Source organism: Sturnus vulgaris, chromosome 1 (assembly GCF_052056855.1).
Source record: "Sturnus vulgaris isolate bStuVul1 chromosome 1, bStuVul1.hap1, whole genome shotgun sequence".
In the NCBI taxonomy this organism is placed as follows: domain Eukaryota; kingdom Metazoa; phylum Chordata; class Aves; order Passeriformes; family Sturnidae; genus Sturnus; species Sturnus vulgaris.
Window position 1 is genome coordinate 47,057,602 of NC_142243.1, and position 21,918 is coordinate 47,079,519.

The 21,918-nt window shown below is 34.6% G+C and overlaps 1 protein-coding gene across 9 annotated transcripts in view; it reads left to right on the forward strand.

The window, feature by feature from the left end:
- BBS9 (Bardet-Biedl syndrome 9) overlaps positions 1–21,918 on the forward strand; it is a 312,895-nt gene that overhangs the window by 147,398 nt on the left and 143,579 nt on the right. For all 9 annotated transcript variants that reach the window (XR_015804090.1, XM_088165881.1, XM_088165909.1 and 6 more), the window contains one exon: positions 8,443–8,665. Coding sequence is in view for 8 of the 9 variants with exons in the window: in XM_088165881.1 (XP_088022007.1) it covers positions 8,443–8,665 (223 nt within the window). In the remaining variant the exon portion in view is untranslated. The remainder of the gene's footprint in view (positions 1–8,442; positions 8,666–21,918) is intronic.

Here is a 21,918-nt window from a genome sequence, read left to right on the forward strand (position 1 = left end):
TGAGTTTCATAGTAGTCATAGTAGTCATTTTTTCAGATAGATTTTTTCTTTTAGCTAATGGCAAGAGGCTTTGTCTTAATTCCTAGATTAAGAATGATACGCCAATATTCTCTCATATTTGCACAGGTAGTGAGAGATTGACATTAAAATAGGCCAGATTAAAGGGACAAAATATTGCATTATTTATGTCCTTCATCATCTCCTAGCATTTCCAATGGAGTGAAAGTTTGATAAAGCCAAAAATATAGTTTAGATACCTCAAAAGTAAAACAGCTTATAAATCAAATCTGTATACGCAGTGGAGTAGTTAATGAACTTTGCTTAAGATTCTCTTGTAGGAAAAAAGCCCCAAAAGCTCCCTAGCATAAATTTGAAAGTTGGCTATCCCAGTAAACATGCAAGTCCAGTTTACCACTATCCTCTGTCCTTACCTGTGCGTTTTCGTAGAATAGAAATTCCACAATTTGAAGCAACAGAACCATGTTTAAAGATAATGGTGTGTAGATCTAAAGTAATGTGTGACTTTAAATAGTAAACAAACTTTATAACAGTTTTTTTTTCTCCAGATCTAAAATATTTTAGTGTGTGTGCTTCCATATTTCACAGGTTTTGGAAACACAATCTCATTTGTCAGTATTTCATAGCATATTGTATTGGTAACCTAATAAAAGATACAGTGAAAGATGAAAAGTTCCTCTCCAAGAATATCAGTGATATAAAAATACAGTATGGGCTGAGATGCAATAAGAAGTTTCAATAACCTTGTTTTAGCATATGTTTAATATACTTCTTTCCTCCAGGCTGAGTGTAACAAGGTCAGATTCCTTTTCCCCATATTAAAAATTATCTTGCTGGAATTAATTGTAGAGTTCATGTATGGCAGACCTATTGCTGGATGTGTAGCATTCTTCAGCAAGATGCACAACTCCTGGTGTGTTTTCTTGCCTGCAGACAGCTTTGACATTCTCTGCAAGACCCAAACAGCCCTTCACTCTTCCTAGTTAACTGGTGAAATGTTACTGAGGAAAAGAAAGATGAAGTGTAAGATGATTTCAGTGCTAAAAATCAAAACAACAGATTTCTGAAGCTGGCAATGAAAGAAGTCAAGCAATTCAATTCATGTAGTGCTTACAAGAGTTTCTTTCATCAGTTCCCAGAGGAGATCAATGGTCATAAGAAGTCAAGCTAAAAAGAAAATTAAGATGAAAAAAATCTCTTAAAAATTCAGGTTTGGGGAATAGTGTCTACAGAAACCCATGAAGTGTGTGAACTTTCACTATTCCAGATAGGATGCATTAATATTACAACAAATAAGCATTACTAGATGAATAACTGTAGAATTATATAGTTAGAATTTATCTTTTGAAAAAAAGGTGCCCTTTTCACTGCCTCTTACCCACTCTTCAAAGACAAGTGTTGTCCAGAAAAAAACCCAACAAACCCGGTGTTATGAAACACTGTATTGCTCCAATTTTGAGATATGAGACAATTTGAAGGAAGAGTTGAGTAGCACAGACTCGTTACTTGTCAAGAAGAAGCCTACTGATCTAATTCTAGTCCAATTTTGTAAGTCTTTCTGTGCAAATGAAGACCATCCAATGAGAATGGATGCAGCCCATATGGAAATTTGGTTGCAGTATACAGAGGTTAAATTTTAATGGAGGAGCTAATGAAACCATAATCTATATTCATCCTGGTATATAATTTTTTGGTGAAGGACGTAATTTCCTGAGAGTAAATTACTAACCTCCAAAGCATCTTAGAGTTAAGCAGTGTTAGAATATTATGACTATGATCCCCACTCAGAGTTTTGCTTTCTTACAGGTTTTACTTTCTTACCCTCTTTAATCATGTTACCAGTTATCAGTTGTTTCATTAATACAGAAAACTCTATAACTGCTGATAACCATGACTTGTTTCTCGTAGCAGGACTTTGGTCAGAACTTGGCTTGAAAAATAAATTAAAATCTCAAATGATAGAGGTCATCATCCTCATGCATGCAGCTTTCAGAACCTTTATTTAGTAATGCTCACTTTGCTAGATTTCTAAAACACCCACTGCTTTTAATATTGCTCTTTTAACATGTGTTTTTTTCATTAGATTAGTTTAGGAGCACCATTCCTAAAAGAAAAATATCACCTATTCTATAAGATAATTTTTAAAACATTATTTTGATTACTAAGCCGTATACATTTTTAACTTCCTTTCTACATCTGAAGACACTATAGACAGAGAGTTTGACAAATCTTGTATTAAAGTTAAATGTCCATAGAATAGAATCCTCCAAAACCGATATTTATATTTAATGCAGAAGTGTTTGGTGGTTTGTGAATTGAATTTCAGAGAACAGAAAAACCAGAAAAACTTTTAAATGGCAAGTGTACTCTCCTGGAAAGAATCTGTCATAGAGATTTTTCTCAGTTGAAGTTGCCATAGGCTATCAATATATATTTACCAAATAGGACTCAAAATGAAAATTTCTTATAGAGAGTTGTTTATGCTGCTGGAGTTCCTATTAAATAAATATTTCTACATTGAACAGATAAAGTTGCTGTTTCTATTATGACTGGGAATGACAGCACAGCTGTGCAGGAATTGCAGGTGTGTCTGTGACAGACTTTTGAATTAACCCACTTTATTCACAAAGGATTTTTGCTAAATCTGATTTTTGCAGTCTATTAACCTCAAAATGTGAGGGACTAATATTTGAATTAGATGTTCTTAAGTAGCTGGAAAATAGTTGTTGGCATAAATACTTAATCAATAATTCTGCACAGAATCTGTTTTGCTGTACTCGGACCAGTTTGATAAATATTGTAAAGAGATCTTATACAGCTTCCTGTGCAAGTCTTGATTCTTTTCTGTAATCTTTTATTTGTTGCTCTTCACAGACTATTTAAGTTTTTACCTTAAATGGCTCTTGTGCCAGGATCCCTACAGGGCTTGATTTGTGGTTGGAGTTACCAAGATGTTACCTTGTACTTCTCTGCGATTTGCATTTTCTTTGTCCCTTGTTTGGCTTTTATTTCTTACATTTTAAGTAAATTGTAATTTGTTTGGAGAAGACAAATTTGCTAAGTCCAAACCCTTAATAAGATTTAAATGTCTATAATGCCTATTATGTAGCTCTTCACGGTAGGTTGACTTCAGTGTACCATCTCAGAAATAAGGATGATTTAAAGTGAAATTGATTAATCTACTGTTTTGAATCATTTTTCTAGAACTACATATTGTACTAATTTTCTTCCTTTTATTTTTTTTAAATTTTTTAAATATTTTTTTTGTTTTGTTTTTTTGTGGGTTTTTTTTTGTTTTTTTTTGGTTTTTTTTTGTTTTACCTCTTACTTTGTCTGGAATGTTGATATTGTTTTTATCAGTCTGCGAATTCCTATTAGAACTGAATGTCTTTAAATGGCAGTAGAAGTCAAAATAAGATTAGTTAATATTATGAACATTATGCATCATAAATGATTGAAAGAAAGATATGACTAGAGAGAGCAGGTATAATGTAAGAACTGTCATTGTGATTTTTCTGTCACATGCTCAATACAAATATCCTTCTTAGGCACTTAATAGATTTGGAATGTATTTAAGCTTGAGTCATTTGACTAGATTTTCATCAGATTTGAATTCCACTAGTCTATAGGATTTTGCCTGTTCCCTGTTTTTTAGTTATCCCAGTGGTAGCTTTTTGTTATTTATATGTGTGGAGGTGCTTTTGCTTTGGTTTTTCTGTTGTTTTTTTTTAATGCAAAAGTGAATTGTAGAAGATTTCAGATAATGTGTGACTGGTGTTGTTAATGCATTATGTTAAATAGAACTGGTTTTATATTGTTACAAGGATAATTCTTCAACCAAGAATAATTTTTCTTAGAAAACCTTTTCTTAAAAAATATACTGTCTCTTGACACTGTTCAGATGTAATACATTACAACTTCAGTAATATTTTGCTGCGTTTTTTTCTGAGTGCTAAATAGATACTGAATCTATTGGTTTTCCTTTTTCTTTTCTTTCATTCCGATTCTTTTCAAAAGGTGTCCTAAAGGCTTTATAAATTATTTTTTTAGTTGTAATTTTTCAGGGACACTCACAAGGAAGGTTTGTCATTTCCATTTCTGATAGCACAGGCAGATATTGCATGCTTACTTTATGGCTTCTGTGACTGTTATCTCCTCTTTGAAACAAATAGATCAGTTAGAAATATAGAATATGCTTGAAAATGATGAGTTAGGAAGACTGGTATCACAGTAAATTCCTTGCTAAATTTGTTGATGGTCTGTGCCTGTGTTGGATACTACCAGGTCAGTAGCCATGGATAAGTGGATTTCTGGTTTGTATGTGTAACAATAAGATAGTTTTAAAACAATTGCTGTAAAAGCAGAGTGCTGAGAGACACATGGCTGGTGTTTCTTTTGAATTAACATATACAGTGCTTTCAGATACAGAAACCTCTTCTTTGGTGGTTGAGATAAGCATAAATGCCATGATTGTAATTCATATTGTGAACTTTCAAGTATTCTAGCATTTTTGAAAACTGGTGAAATCACTATTGTGTCTAAAATAAAGAAATAAGATATAGCCAGGCTATAAGAATTCCCCATAATTTGGCTAGCAATTTTGCATAGTTTATGCAGTATATTTCACATTGCATTTGAATTCTTTCAGAACTGCCTTGATTGTCACTCCAGGAAAAATTACATCATAGGCAGCTCAGAAAATGGCTGTTGCCTTAGGAATATTATTAATAAAGGCTTTCAAAGTAAAAGAAACGCAATCAAATACTTGTCTGGCTTATGCACATATAGTAATCTTGTTCAAATTGGACTGATATGCTATTAGAATGATTTATTTGTACTTAAGAAAAATAGCATTAATTTGTAGATCTATGAAATATAAATATGTTAAGAAGGTATACTATATGAGTAAAACTGCCAAATCTGATAACAGACTATTTCAGATTTCTCCCTACATATATGTGCTCTATATATTTTAACAACAATATGGAAATACTTCTCTCAGAACCTGCCCCAATCTATGTCTAGTTGACTTTGTTTTTGACCAGCTAAATTCTCAGGGAGTGGAATCTTGCAGCCAAGCGTCAGGCTACAAACAGGGTACTCTGGATGAAAGGCCAGAGTATCTTTATGCCAAAGTGAGATTGAATGTATAATTATGGTCACACTCAGACATGCCATGATATCTGAGGATCCTTCATGGCAATTTGTACAGAACACAAGTAATGTGTACTAGTATAATATTAGCCATGCTAGTATCACAAGTCTGCATTTGGTCTTCAGCCTCCTGCAGTGTATTTGATGTGGTTAAAAGAAAGTGCCAATCTCTACCTATTACCTAAAAGAGAAAAATAGTAATTTATATATGCAAAACATGAAGCCCAGCCTTTCTCAGTGAAAAGTAAAATTGATGAATTAAATATTTTTCTTATCTATTTCAATTACATGAAGAATTTGGATGATTCAATAATGCCTGTTTATGTGAGTCTTGAGTAACATTTATTGTCGCAGTTGTGGCAATGCTTGCTGGTCATAGAATGATGGATTACTGGCATCACAGTCCTATTGAAGGTGTTCCCTTCGGTCGTCAAATATGCCGAATAATACACAGAAAGCCATTAGTAAATATTACAACTATGGCAGTAGAAACATTCTGCAGTGTAGACTATAGATGAGAATACTTTTATTTTCAAATACCTTTCAGTGTTTTTAACATGTGAAGAATTTTTCTTGTTCCTTCAATTCTCCCCTTCCGCGAATAAAAATTGCTGACAAGTGCAGTCTTATTTGCAGCCATTAATTCTTAGTTGTACAAAATCACCTGAACAGTTTTCCAAGTTTTTTTTTTTCAGCTTTTGTGTACTCATTAATCATAAAGGCTGCTTTGGATTTGACTGGACTTACTAGGTCAACAGACGTTGAATTGGAGAAGATAGTTTTATGGTCTACTGAGAAACCAGTTTTACATGAAAATGAAATACAAGAACAAGAGTTGGAAAATGTTAAGGCTGTGATATAAAGTAAAACATACCTGTGTGAGCCAAGGACAGAATGCTAGCCACTTTTAATTTCCTGACTTTTGTTAACTTGTAATTCAGTGCTTTTATTTAAAAGCTTTTGCCTGCATTTTTATAGCTTATGGGGAGAGTCATATTGGCCAGCTTCTGAGCTACTGTATGCTGACAACAGTTAATCATCTGTTTCTTTGTCTTTTAGTGAAACTTAAGATTCTTATGTTTATGTTGTTCTCATTTTTCGTGATTTGTAGTACAATTAGGAATGGCTGGCTTGGCTGTTTTTGGTGCTTTGGACATATTAAGTTTCATTGCCCAGTATGTGGGAATGTAGACAGCATTTACCAGCTCATTAACCTCTTTAAACTGGCTGCAGAATGGATGATTTTCTGTTACCATCACAGGTCAGTAGATTGCATTGCATTTCTAATAGACTTTTGCTAGAATACTTGAAAAATGTTAAGCTACTACAGCATTGATTGATTGATTTGCATGATTTTCCTAATTTATGTGGTTTTTTTTTCTAATTTATAGATTTTTTAATGGGGGGCAAATCCAGATAAGATAATAGGTTAATGTTGTTTTTCTGAAGTCAGAAAGGCAAATGCTGCTAAGAAAACCTCACTAGGTGATCCTGTTCCTCTACAAAATGTAAATATTTTATACACACCCATCACATTTCCAGGACACTCTGTATAGAAAATGTCTGGACAAGGAAGAAGTGCATATGACTGTGTGGTCTCACTGGTGTACTTTACCACTAGTAAGCATCTGCCCTGAATTTGTTCTTAGGAATTTAACAAGGTCAGGAAAGTGGCCTTTGATTCTCTGTGTTAAAAGTAATGTCCTTTACAAAAACCGTTATGTATTTAATTGAAGAAATCCATAAACCTTATTTGTTCAGTGGGCTATGGCAGGGTTGACACCATCATTCTTTCAAATGCAACTCTTACTGAGTCATGGAAATTTTCATAGGCAGGCAATTTTGCTGTTCAGCTAAGCGTTTTCAATCAAGTAGAACACATCATGAGAAAGACCTTAAAAACTAGAAGATTCTGGGTTTGTATTAACTACAACTGTATACCTAAATTTTCTTTTCTGAGTACTCACCTCATAAAGGGCAAGCTTGGTGCTACTTTCTGTTAGTTTAGCAGCAAGTAGAGCTGGGTGATTCCAGATTATCATGTCAAAACTTCTAAAGTCACTAAAGACATGCCAAAATAAATCCCAATCAGGAGTGTTGAGAGAGCAGATACTAATACTACAGTGATTAAATATACTTTCATGTAGGCAGCACATACATGGAACTTGCTTACAGGTGGCTGAATAGTAAGAGATGTTTTGAGTCATGAAGTTAGCAGACCACAAAGCCCTTTATATTAGTTGTTAATTCTATCCGAGCTCTGTAAGATTGTCGTGAAAAGACATAAGAAAGCTTTGTGACTGTCTTGCAAATCATTAATTATAGATGCTGTAGATTAATCACATAGGCTCGTCACAGAGTTTAGGATTCCAGAATGCATCGAGTCAATCTTAATGTCATACTGCAAAAATGAGATAGATGTCATATATTAGATTTTATGCATTGACCTAATAACCTTGTAACAAATAGTAGGACTTCTATCCAGGATTCTTACTTAAAGGAATGCCTTTGATTTGTTTGTGTCACTGAAAACCACACTACAGATTACAGACTCAAAGCTAACTTTTAAATGGGCTATTCAAGGTACTTAGTGAAAAGAAACTTACTTGTTTTTACTGAGTGTAATTTGTTTGTTTTAACTGGAAGTGATTACTAAGCTGATCTTTTCATAAATAGTTACAACTTGAAACTATGCTGAAATCCAAGTCCCTGTTCATCACAGCACTGACACACCTGTGCTCATAATTTAAGGTTAATTGATCTGATAAATGGGTACTGAAGACTTCATGTTGCAATCATGATGTTCTCTGCTATTGGCATATTATGAGAATCTTTGTGATTCTAAGGAATGTATAATTGGATACATTTTTTTTCCTGGCCTTGACATATCATCATAATATTATATACTACATATTATACTTTTATTTACATCTCCATTCTGTTCTTAATTTTAAGTGTCACAACAGGAACTTCTAGTTTTCAGTTATTAATGTAATGACTGAATTTAACTGTTCTATCACATACTGTCCATACATTGTTATTATCGAAATTGGATTTTTCTGTTGACCTCAATCTTGGAACAAGTTTGTTTTTTCAACTTTTGCTTGTACAAGTGTAGTTGCATGTTCATGACCCTCATTTACCCCAAAACTATATTTTATGTATCAGTATAGTTTGAAAATTCTCAGTCCATAATTTGTTACCTTTTTAGTATACTATATCATATTGCAGTTCACCTAATTTTATTTAATTTACTTTTCTCTAATGCAGGGTTGGGAAGAAACTGTGGATGCTGCGGTCTCTTACTTGTTAAGAACTTGTTTGTCAAAGAGCTCCAAGGAGCAGGCCCTGACCCTCAGCAGCCAGTTGTCCATGCCCAAAGATACCAGCAGGCTGAAGAAGAACATCACCCTCTTCTGTGACAGACTGGCCAAAGGTGGTCGCCTTTCCTTAAGTACAGACTCCGCCACTCAGCAAGCTGCTGTCATGCCAGGTAAGACATGAAGTTCATGAATATTTAGAATCCGAAACATTTATTTGCATATTAATACGAAAAATTTTGCACATTTTATTTTCTCGGCAGTTTGTTTTTCATTGATTGTGGAAACCAAACACTGTTTGTGTTGCTGACAAGTAGAATGACTTAAGTAATAAGGTAATTTCAAGTCTGAGGTTTTTTCTCATTTTATTCAACATTTACTGTTGCTCTTACACAATATGCACAGTAATGCAGCAAATGAAACACAGATGATCACTGTTATGCTGAAAACTCTTATCACTTTACTTATTTCTTTGCACTTTTCAATTGGATGTGTGTGTATGTTTCTAAAGTGATGGAAAAAAGAGGAGTGAAAAGTCCTGCTTTCTTCATAAAGAAATTAATATATTTGTATTAGTGGCTTTGTGGAATATCCATATGATAAATCATGAAGTAGCGATAACACTAAATAAAAAAGTCTGCAACTTTTCTAAAGTACTAGTTGACTGGGTAATATCTCACATAAAGTATGAAACTGAAGATGAAACCAATTTAAGTATGTGTTGAGTAATATTTCCCGTATAGAATAAGAATGTGGGCAAGATTTCACAGTGCACAATGATTTACATGAATGTCACAGAATTACTATTTTTAAAGGAAATTTTATTCATGTCCTTTTCTATATTCCTACTTTTTAGTCATAGTGGGAGCAAAGCTATATTTTTTGGTTGAATCTGAAGATTAGCATCTTGTTGTAACTTAGCGTCTTGTAAGACATTTTCTTCCTGCTGTTTTCCTCCAGTGAGACAGATAGATAGACAGACAGACTCTTAGTAAACATCAGATACTCCTGGTGACTTGGAAACAGGTATTTTTTCCCCATCTTTCTGCTCCAAATCTGGATTGGCTGTTCGTTCAGCTCCATACTCTCCTAAACCATAGTATCACTGTGGTCTTTGAACTCAATGCCTTCTTTCTCTTACAGCAGTCTTCACATCTGTAAGGAAAGGTTTGTGTTGTATATATGCATCATACTTAAAATGGGGAGTTTATTTTGTTGGCTTCATGGTTATTGTTTTTGATAAAGATTGGAGTTGTGTTAGGGCAGTGTCTTGATTATAAGTATTTTGCTTTCTTACACTACGAAGAATAATTTAATTCTTGTTTAATATAATATGAATGGTCTGTACAATGTTTCAGCAACCCAAAAGCCCTTGTTATGTGCAGCCCTCCTTTGCATGTGCCACTATAAATGATTTGGTAAAACAGTTGCAGACTATACAGTCGTAGAAATTCTATAAACATGTATTAATTTTCTTTAGTGTTACCCTGTTCCCATATCTGGAACTAGATTCATTGTAGGAAGCTAGGCTGAAAGGATATTGCAGGAGGGAATCTTTCCCAATGACTTGCAGCTGTACTGATGTACCAAGGAGTGGAAACATCAGTGTCTGGCCAATCCGTTTGGGGGATATAAAGGAGTGGGTTACCTGGCCACCAGTTACAGGCACTTGCAGTTTGAGTTGGAGCGTGAGATTGAGAGTCTGCTGGCTGTGCTGTGAGGCAGTAAGGGACATGTGGTTGTGCAAGGGGCAGATATGGTGAGATGTTGTGTGAGGGACAGTCAGGATTAAGTGGCTGGGAAAGGGACAAGTTGGGGCTTAGCCAGTTATGAGGAGTCAGAGCTGTGTGAAGCTGCCTATGAGGAAAGAGTTGTTGGAAAGAAGTTCACTGAAGGATGGCAGGTAAAGTTCTCTAAAAAAGGACTGGTGGTGATGCCAATCATGTCCATCTCAACATAATTGCAACAACTCAAAATAGTGAGTAAGTAAGGGAGGCAGAGTAAGTGTCATATCGGCTTTGCAAATTCGTTTGTATTTCTTGGCAAGACTAAAATATGTGTGAAGGGCATTTCATTTGTTGAACTTTGATTATGTAACCATTATTTTTCCTTCTAAAAATTTTGAAAAGGTGTGAATAGCTGGAGTTCAAATTTTTCCACCTAAGCGAATAATCTGAATTGACTTAATAAGGAAATTCACTTCCTATTCAGATGAGTAGTGTTATTGAGTTCAGGGAATGATGCAATTAGATTATGATTCTGCTAGGAAAAGAGTAAAGTTTTTAAATATTGTAAACAAATTAGAAGAAATATCACTCTTGATAGAATTTGCACTCTCAAATTTTACTCATTAGCTGTTGAGAGAATATAATTTTTGAAAGAGGTTGAAATTTTAAAATGTTAATTAATGAGAAGCTCATTAGAGAGAAATACTTCTGTCAAATGATCAGAACGACATAGTATTTAAGTAGTTACCTTCCAGCAGGATGTGCTGTGTGATTTGAAGCTATGTGTTTGTCTTTGAATGGACTGAGAAAACTTGGAACTTCTTTTTGAGAATAAAGGTTTCACTGGCACTTCTTAAACATGTTTGTCTTGTCCCTTGTTTGAGTTTTCTCTGGCCTTCTCTACCTTGGCAAGTAATGTGGTCTGTTAGAAGCAGGTCTTCAGGCAGAAGGAGTTGAGGCTGGCAACATGATTTGTATCATCTTTGTGCTTCAGTCGAACTAGCTGTGCCTGTACTGATTCTTCTTTAGCAGTTGAAGTGCTAGGTACATTTCTAGAATTCAACTGTCTGGTTAGATTTATCTAAAAGAAATTAATTCCTGTGCTCAAGACCACCCTCAGTGTGAAAACAGTATCGTTAGTGGGGATAATAAAAAAAATTTGACTCGCTGTTGAGTCCAGCTAAAAGCACCTGTTTCTGCCTACACATGGAAGAAATTGAGAGTGATGATAAAGGAAACCAGTTTACAAAATGACTTTGCTGTTGAGTCAAGAGCTCTTTGATAAAGCCTAGAAAATAGAGGAACTCCTTTTCCCAGCCCTTAAAGGGGAGAACTGGGATAGGTAGAGGAGAACAGTGGAGAGGGAGACTGAGAATTATATTTGTATCTGAGGATTTATGGTTAAATGCCTGATGGTATTGTAGGGTAAAGTTCTTCAGTATGTTTAAGATCCAAGCCAAAGATGGTCCCATAATTATTCAGTAGGGTAACTAGCATTAGCTTGAGGATTTTGTTCAATGCCACTCTTTCTTAAGCCCATTCTTTTTCTTAATGATACAAACCTCTTTCTCTGTAGCAATCAATTTTTTAAAATTTCTTTTAAAGTGCCTAGGACTCTTCTAGTATTGCAGCACTGTAACAGTAGGCTTAATTTCTAGAAGTTGTATTTAATATGTTCAAGATGGTGTACCCTGAAATCTAGAGAAATGGCATGAATGTTAAAATTGTGGTTTTGCAGCAAGCTTGCAGTAGTTTGAGGCATATCGAGAGAACACATGCTGATCTTGATAAATAAGAGGAAGGATCTAAGGTTATTAAGAGAGTCTTCAGCTGAGACAAGTGTCAAGGACTCTGAGTAAGAATCTGACAAAGTAAAATTTGAGAAATAATTCCATAAGCACTATTGCCACCGGAGAGGCTCATGGGGTTATATTGAACCATCAACTGAATAAAAGACAGCAATATGTTTCCACTAAAGGTGAATTCCAAATTTGGGTTGTAGTCATATGACTTCTACTGAGGATATATGATTATTTCTTTCTATTCTGCATGTGTAAGATTCACAGGAGCACCATATGAGGAAAACCTAGACAAATGGAATGGAGTTCAGTTTTGTTTCTTTTGAGGGGAAAAATAAAGAGAAATTTCAGGGGGGACATGATAGTTTTCCAGTATGTAAGAAGATGTTATATGAGTGATTAAAATTTAATCAGAATAATTGGCTAAATATGATTGTAATGGTAAACCACATCAGGTATATCATGTACTGTGTTGACTTTGGCAATGCATAAATGGCTGGATGAGAGGAACGATGAGGGGTTAAGGGAGTGATGCCAACCCAAAGTGTGGGTTAATGCCAGGGAGGTGCTTGGAAAGGTAATGTAGACCACCCACCTTGTCATATATTGAGTTTAATGGGTGTGAGAATTTATAGCATAAATCCCGATGACCTGCCGTGAGTTAATTCTGTAGCTTTTAATGGTCTCTTATAATATCTGTGTGTTGTGCAGGATTGCTTTTAAAACTTCATGAGTATTAAGTGTGAATGTTTGAAGACTTGTTTAGATGCCAGACTGATTGGAACTCTGTTTGCAATATTGTTTCACCCCTATTTTGGAAAGCTTGGTTACTCCTTGACTAGAATGTGATCCTGCTTTTCCTATAAGAGTTCCTCATCTGATGTGGAAATAGTGCCTGTATCAGTTCAAGGCTTTGTTCAAGCAAGGATTTAAAAATTTAAATAAGAACTTTACTTTTTTTAGACCATCCATTTTCTTCTTGGTTTTTTTTTTTAACTTCAGTATTTTTTCTCTCTTGGCTTCATTAGGAGATCATTGTACTGTGCTTTAGCATGATTTACTCACCTAGTTGAATATAAGTGGAGCAGTAGAGAGAATATTACTTAACCAGAAAATCAATTACTGATCTCCATCAGTGGTATCTGTGGAATGCTAAAGACTGTCATCTTCTTAGATGTCTGAATCCTTAGAACTGAAATTATAAGGCAAAAGATGAATATTTTGCATCCAGGAAATAGGACTTAAAAATAGTTTTGTGTAAGTGTAGTCTTTGGAAGCTATATAGAGTTACAAGGCAAGATGACTGCCCATTTAGTTTTCCCTGTTGTGTTGCAAAGAGGTAAGGGATTCAGAACATCAATGATGAAGTTTATCTGAACTCTTAAACACCTTGAATTATACTTGATAGCTGCTATAGTAGCTTAGTGTCCTTGTTGGAAGTTTTTCCTAATGTTTGATATACCTGTTTTTTCCTGCAAACCAGAGTGTTTTATTGTGAATATTGAAAGTGGAGCTGGCAATTAATGATGTTCTTTAATTGTTTAAAACTTTGGAGTGTTTTTAGTACATTCCTCCAATAACTTTTCTTTTATACTAATTGTGACAAAATGCTAGCATTCTTTTTATGAATAATTTTCAATCTTAGTCTTTGTTTTCTGAAATGGAAGACATTTTCTTTAGGCTGTGCAGGAAGTATATTGTACTGTACTCTCAATTTCAAGACCCTTTTCTACAAATTTGTTGCCTAACCAGATGTTTCCCATTCTGTATTTATATAGAATCAGCATGATAGTGTTTATTTGACTAGATACTTTGTTTTCATAGGTTTTAAGTTATCAAGTTGATAATAATTTTACTTTGTATAATAATGTTTCTACCATTTAGATTATGAATGGTTAAATGAAAACTTTAAAGGCAAAGTTCTTTATTACATTAAGAATCTATAGATAGAATCTATATTCATACTTTAGGTGACAAAATTTTCTAGGGTTTCATTTGCTTGTATAAGCTTATAAAAACGTGTTTTCAAATTGCCTGTGGTGGCATTTGTGAGTGAATACTGCCCCTTTTAAAAGCTGTTTTCTTCACTGGGAAACTGGGATGAAACAAAATGTATCATATTCCTTAGGGAACTCTCTGTTTATTTGCTATTAAACTTGGGGAGAATGTTAGTACTAATTGGAAAAAAACACGTGGATTTGAGATCCTGGGAGAGTAATATTAATTTATAGATGAGAATTAGACATAAATATTGCTGCAAGTTCTTCATACACTGAGTATATCTGAAGAAGGACTAGTAATAGTTATATCTGAAGAAATAGGATTTTTGTAGCTGCAAATTCTTCTCTTACACCCTTAATTATGAATTCATTGGTCATTAGCGGAAGGGAACATGCAGTATAAATGAAGTATTCTCCAACTTTAATAGACTGAAATTCAGAATATCTTGAAAAATGTAGTGGCTTCCATTTGTACTCACACAGGTTCCAGTCTGTGTTTGTAATGTTATCTCAGTAGCATTTACAGTAACTTTTTTTTCCCCTGGAGAAGTTAGAATCATGTAGTTTGAATTTCAAGTAGCCCGATGAAGACACAGATACAGAAGTTGGCCCTAAGGTCCAGACAATGCTTTTGAACCATCAGCAGATACTTATAAAAATCATGTGGGGATGACAGAGCATGATTTGAGGTCTTTTCCTGTAAGTTAAGTATTGTGAGCTTGAGACCATGAAGCTTTGTCGGTTTTTGTAGCCCCTCGTGGTGGTGCAAAGAAGTGTATATAAATATGGGTTGTTTCTCACAGATGTGACACAAGTCCAGTGTTGTTTATTTCTGCAGAAGACTATAGTGCATAATGAAGTGTGATTCTCACTTAAGATATTTTCCATGTATTTTCTGTAGTAATAAAATATTGAACTAATTTTTTTCCTTTAGTAACCCTTAAAATGTTTCTTAGATATTTTTTCTTATTTTAGTTTCAATATATTGTGTATTCATAAACCTTTTTAGGACTGCTTATATCTATGTAAAGAAGAGTATTCCCAAAGGTTGTAGAAAGTAGTTGAAAGGACTTTGTAGTCCTGGGCACTGTTCAGCGCTGACTGATGAAACTGGTGGTCACTGACCAAATTAGATTCAGCATTTTACCCATCTTTATCATAGTACCCCTCACCTGCTTCCATTATTCCCTTCTTCTGTTCAAGTAGCATTTACCAAAGTGCCTAAAGGACATTGGTAAGTATCTTTGAATTCAGGAAATCTAAACCTTAATAACAGTGCTTATTTCTCACTGAAAATCACTTTGCTAAGGACTTTTTTCTCAGATGTACCTGGAGGCTTTTACTGCCCAAAGCACTGTGTCAGTTCATTCCTACAGATTTCTTGGCACAGGCCCTTAAATATGAAATTGACATTAAGTGACTTTACCTGTTGTAAAGTAAACTCTAACTCATCTTTTCTAGCTTCCTAAAAATCATACAAGTTGATCAATTAAATAACTTTATGGATTTCCCTGGAAAGTGGGTTGTTTACTATCAGTGAAAAAGTATTGTTTTAATGTACAATATAAAACTGCACTCCTCATTTAAATAGACAGTAAGATTTCTTACATTTGCTGGCTAAATTTATTTAGTACACATATATGAAATATAGCTATGTATCACTCAAATATTGCTTTCATTATTCTTCATTTTCTTAAGTGCTCAAAACTTGTATTTACCTGTTTTGAAAGTTAATGTTGCAGGTTGAAAACTTGTATACTATGTGTATTAAGACCAAAACAGATCTATTGTTACTGTAAAAGTAGTTTTGAAATGCCTGTATTTTTCATACTGTCTTAAGGCAAGAAAAGTTTTGTAAAAAATGTACTTTCTATCTTCTCCTTTTAGTTCATCCTTCTGGTGAGGCTACCAGTATGGCTCTGATTCATTTTTCCCCCTCTGATTTTCATGAATTGTTTTCTGTATTCCTCCTCTCTACGTTTGGCTTTGCTGGTTTCCTTCTCCATCCTGTGCCCTTTGATGTCCATGTAACTCCATGCACAGTCCCATCACTAGCCACTCAAGGGAGTAAATGAGTCTGACAGAGAGGGAACAACAAACGTGTAGGAAGACCTTTTCCTGGTCAGCTGTCAACCTGGAGCCCCCAAAGCAGTAACTGCAGGGAAAATCCTGTGGTACCAGTCTGGATCTATCATGCTAGGAGATTTTTACAAGGTTTGACAAAGGTGTAACAGAGACTGAATCCATAAACAGTGCAATCATTGTGTACTTCTGTGTCCATTTTGTGCAGCACTGCATAGCTGAGCTGTAGTGCCAGTTTAAACATAACTTTCTTCTCTCTGTCTAAGAATGGTAAGAGCTAAGACAGTTCTCTGACTCTTACAGCCCTTGGCATTGTCATGCGCTCCTGTTAAATTGTGTTAGGTGACCTAACAATGAGACATGATATATTATATAATGGAACATGATACAGTGCTGGAGCTTTAATTTGACTTCTAGTTCTTTTCAGAAAATTGTCAGCTGTTCATGATGGACAGGTCTACCTTAATATAAAAGCCTAGAAATAAGTGAATAGTAATATATAAAACATTGTAAACTAGCTGTTTGGGTTCTATTTTTGGGACTAAAATATGTCCCTTGTCCCAAAAGGCTGATTTAGTGAAAAGGAAGGGGAGTAGCAAGTCATTAGGGAGAATTTTGGGAGAGCTTACAGCAAAAAGTTTTTGTGGTTCCTTAAGAGAAGCTTAAGAATAGTTTAATAGAGCCAGAAACTTGATTACTTGGCTCTCTGATGTGGATCTTTACTCTTTGTAGTTTCTTTCCATTGTAACTTCCTTAGCTCTTTAAAACCTTTATTTCTATTGTTTTAGTAACTTTGGTCATTTATTTATGTGGAAAGGAAAATTGAACTATGATGAAGATAAGTGATGTTCCCAAGGTCATACTGTAATACCTGTGTATAAACAGATTTAAATGTGCCTTGCAGTCTTGTGTCATAGCTCCTACCTACACTTTTTTTAAGGTATTTTACTGTTAAAACACAGATTACAGAAAAATAGATTGTGGTGAGCCTAGCAACACATTGCAGCCTGGTCTTACGTCATTTGGCTTGGTTCAGGTGAGCACACTGAAAACTGCAAATATGAATATCAGACATGGGACGAAAGCAGGGAACAATGTCTGAGGTGGTCTTTAATTTGAATTCACTTGGTTAACTTTCATCACCCTGCAGGACTCAAATGATGTTTCTTCAACTGGTTAATTTTCAGGTATTATATAAATAATGGTAAAGCATTGGAATTTTTTTTTTGTAATTGAAATGAAAGTACTGATAGAAAATAGATGCTTCTTTTTCCTAGGCCATTCCAAATTCCAGTGTTGTGAAAAGGGGAAAAATAAGATGGAAGACTAACAGGACATACTTTTTGGTAGGGTTGTGAAAAGATTTTTATTATGTTGTTTAGGACATCTCCCCTCCTCAATTGATATGACAGCTGGCAAAATCCACAGGGGAAAGGAGTACAAAGGTTAAGAAGGCTAAAGCAATAGTATTTTTAAAAAATGAATAATTTAAAGAGGAAAATGTCATGCATAATGAATAATAAAGAAATCCCTCTGAAGATTTGGGATTCATTCATTTGTGGTACTGTGACATTTAGTTGGCAGCATTGCAATTCTAACTTGCCTCAACTAAGTACAGTTGGGATCAACACATTAGTGCCTTGGTGTGTGTGATTCTATTGCTGGCTCTTTGTGTTGAAATCCATTAAATTTTAATATGTCCTACTTAAGTATAAGTGGTCACAAATGATTCATAATGTTGAGGTAAGCTTTTGGTGAAAATAATTGTCAGTTGAAAAAATTTCCTCTAATGATCCTGCTTGTCACTGGACTTTGTCTACATTGTTTGAAACCTTTAGAGACCACAAGCAAAAATAAACTTCTAAAATCTGCATTAATAAGTTAAATATTCAAAACTATGGAAAAACTATTGCTAATGGAGAAAGCATACAGTCTCTGACCTTCCATTTCAGAAGATTCAGTAGTAGCAGGTAAAAAAAGTAAAGCTAAAACCTGGATAGTTATTTTAAGAGGTTGCAAAAATTATTCCATTAAACAAAAAATAAGGCTGAGATTTAATAATGTAGCATAATAATTTTATTTAAGGTATGGTACTAATGAAGATTCAGTCTTGCATGTCTAGTTAGTCTTTGGATTTCCACTTACCGGATTTCTTGGTTCCTCTAAGCTTTTGTTTCCTGTGATATTTGAAGAACAGCTTATACGATGAAGTGCACTGGTATTTGTACATGAGCTGTAGGCGTTTGAAGACCATATTAGCTCTGCAGTTTCCATGACATTACTTTTTCTTTTCAATCCCTATCTGGACAAGACCACAAAAAAATTACAGAGATTGTCTACTTCTCTTAAGTACAATCATGGCAAATTATCCATCTCCAAATAGTTATAAACAGAGAGATGATACAGATGAATAAAGCAAGATATGTCAAGTATAATGACTTACTCATTTTCTTCTGTCTGGAAGTAACATCCTTCAGTCAGCAGAGATGCAACTCTTTACACATCAGGAGATAATAATACCATAATCCATTTATTTTGTATTTGCTATTCTTCTTGGTTTTCTGGCCCATTTAGGTTGACTAAACCTGATTCTCTTATACTGCCATAAATTAGGTGCACCTTAGCTAAAATTGCTAGTGTTACATATTTATAAATTGTCCTTAGCAAGTATGCCCAGAATGAGATAGTCACTTGCATAATTATTCTTTTGCCTGTGTTATCTCTGAATTTGTCTTACAGCTTTTAAAGGTCTTTTTACTCTTCAGTTAAAAAAATTAAATGAATGTTTGGTCTTCAGTTAAAAAAAATAATTTAAAACCCACTTGAACAATAAAGGTGTTAATGTTATTTTTTTCTTAATATTCAGGCCACTTTAAAATGAAGATGTTTGTGTATGTGGGATTGATTTAATAATTGCTATTATGTAGGTAGTGTAAGTAACAGATACAAATCTATGGAACTCTGTGGTGAATTAACAGTGTAAAACTATATGTACATCACTAACACCATTTACAGTGTATTTGCTCTTCCACATTACCATAAAGGAGTCAAATAAATCTAAACCTAGTGAAAATTTCATATTTTGTACATGCAGAACTGATTTTTCAATTACTTCAGACTTTCAGAGCCTATTCCAAATCCTGATGAAATCTGTGGGAGTTTTTCCATAAACTTCAGTAAGCTTTGGCTCAGGCCCCCACTTTTCAGTTTTTCAAAGAGATTTGCCAAAAATCTGCAGAGAGACAGGCACTTGGAAAGTTTTTGCTTGCAGAGTACAACTGGTTTTGAGTTGCATACAGGAAAGTTCCCAGTGCTTTTATGAAACAAAAAAAATAGTTTTAAAGGTCTTTTAATTTTGGGTGAAAGCGTAGCTTTAACATTTGAAGCTGTAACTGCCCTGGGTCTTAGTTTAGGCATGACAAACTCTGTACTAGAGTAAAAATGCATATGATAACAAAGCTTTAAACTGCAGTTTTAATATAACTTGAGCTAAAATTTTCTTGGGTTAAGAGTTTCAGAGAGCTGGGTATGTCTGTACTAATAAATATTTTCTGGGGGTTTTTTTCTTTGTTTTGTTTTTGTCTTTTCTGCAGTTGAAAACTACACTGCAATTAAAGAATTATTCCCTGAGGTTAACTGCACTAATTTGATAGAGAGCTCTTGAACTTCAGGGAACATGTTACCCAGCCAGGTCCATCTGGTGATGTAGGGTGGTTTTCACTGCTTCTGGGTGGTTGGATCCCAGAACTGGAGTTAGATATGTTTGGACATGCTGGGTTTTAGAGAGCATGAGACACAGCCAGTGCCTTGGCAAGTGTCACTCATACACTTGCATATCAGTCCAAGATTAAAATAGTGCCATTTTAAGGTAGCATCTTGGGTTGTGGATGGCAGTCAGTGAGGTATAGAATCTCTCACCATTTCATTTTTATTTTTTTGTCTTTTTGAGTGATCACCTCTAGCATAGATTGGGTACCAACTTGACTGTAGTAATGTTCCTCGGTAGCCACATTGTGAATTGCATCCCCTGGTCATGATGGATTTTTCTTAGGGAGAATAAGGGCAACATCTTCCTGAATATGAATGCCTGACATTGTTACAAAGCTGTGTATCATCAGTATTAAACTTGCAGGGGGTTTTTTTTCTGTGTTTTTTTTTTTTTTTTTTTTTTTTTAATGAGAGCATGTTTATGACTGTTGCACTTTTTTTGTGAGCAGTCAGCTGTTAAGTCTTCTCATGATCCTGGTATCAGTGGTTCAGCTAATGTTCACAGGGTAAGTGAAGGTCCATAAATTAATGTTTCCTTTGCCCCTGTGTTTATTCAGACTCTTCCACCCCTAAAACTTTGATCTGGTATCTGAGCTGGAAAATGTCATAAAGTTCTGGCTGAAACACGAAGACTGATGATAACAGGGCATGCAAAAGCAATGAGTTAATAGACTTGAATCCTTAAGGTTTTCTTTTGATTTCTTTTGAGGCATAGATTTAGCTCACCCTCTGCTAATTAGAATATTGCTAAATAACTAATAAAAAAGTAATGTGTAGTTATCTGTATAATGCTGAAGTACTTTTTTTAGGATTGTGAAAACGTACAGCAAACTGGTAAAAACTGCAGGCTTGGTGAGTTTCATGTGACCATCATGGTAGGCTGTGGGTATTTGCTGTGTGTTATAAGTGCAAATACCACAGCAGAATGCATTACCAGGAGCTCTCTGCCTTTTGATGAAAGATGTACTTTATAAATTCTGACTCTAGCCAGAGCTTGATTTATTTTACTTTAAGAAAACTAGTTAACTGTAAATTAGTGATATCACCAAAAAGGATATTACTTCAAAGTTGGGACATGATTAGGGGGATGTTCCACTGTTTTAAATGAGTTTCAATTTTAATGACTTACTGTCTTCTATATAACAATAAACGGCTGTACCACACTGTGTTTCAAAGAACATTTACTCAGCCCTTAAATTTACCATTAGAGATCAAAGAGAAGGTCTGATGTGTATGGATGATGGATGTCTCAACTCAAATGGATGGGTGAACAGAAATTGTTCATAATATTTATTACCTCTAGCTGCACTATCTTTTTAATGTAAGTTATGCAGTGCTGAACTATATTAAATTTTACAGCTGCACTGAGAAATCTTTTGTAATTATCTTAAAACTGTATCAGAATATTGATAAACATGTCTTTCTTCTAGCCCATTCTTGAAACTAGCTTAGAAATAAATGGATGCTTGAATTACATATAGGAATTTGTGGAGGACATTTCAGGGTAAAACCTTGCTGAATGATCAGACTTTCCAATCTTTAATTCATACCTATTTATATAGATTTTTGTTGGGTTTATTCTCTGTAAAATGGAGCAGGTTTCTTGTAACTGAAGTAGTCATTAGGGGTATTAGGTTGTTGTTCAGAGATGCTTAAATGAAGTTATGAACTGAAATTCTCATTTGAATTAATAAAGCATGGACCAATGCGACAGAAGTTACACAGGAGATTAAAGTTAGTGCAATAAATTATGTTAGGTATCCTGGATCTGGTTACATTTTGCTAGAAAGTTGTTGAGATGGAGGAGATTCTGTGGAGTAATGTAAAATAGAATCCAGTGAGATAGGATGAAGTAGTTAAAGATGTTAAGATCCAGCCAGGGTCATATAACGTGTTACAGACAGGATTTTCTTATGCTCCTGTGATTATAACTCCTTCTGAAAGTAAGATAAGTTCTTATGATGCCGTTGGCAGTAAACAACTGCCATGTTTTCCTACAAAGGAACTGTGTTGGCAACATTAATACTTTGCATTAATTTCACAGTCTGAG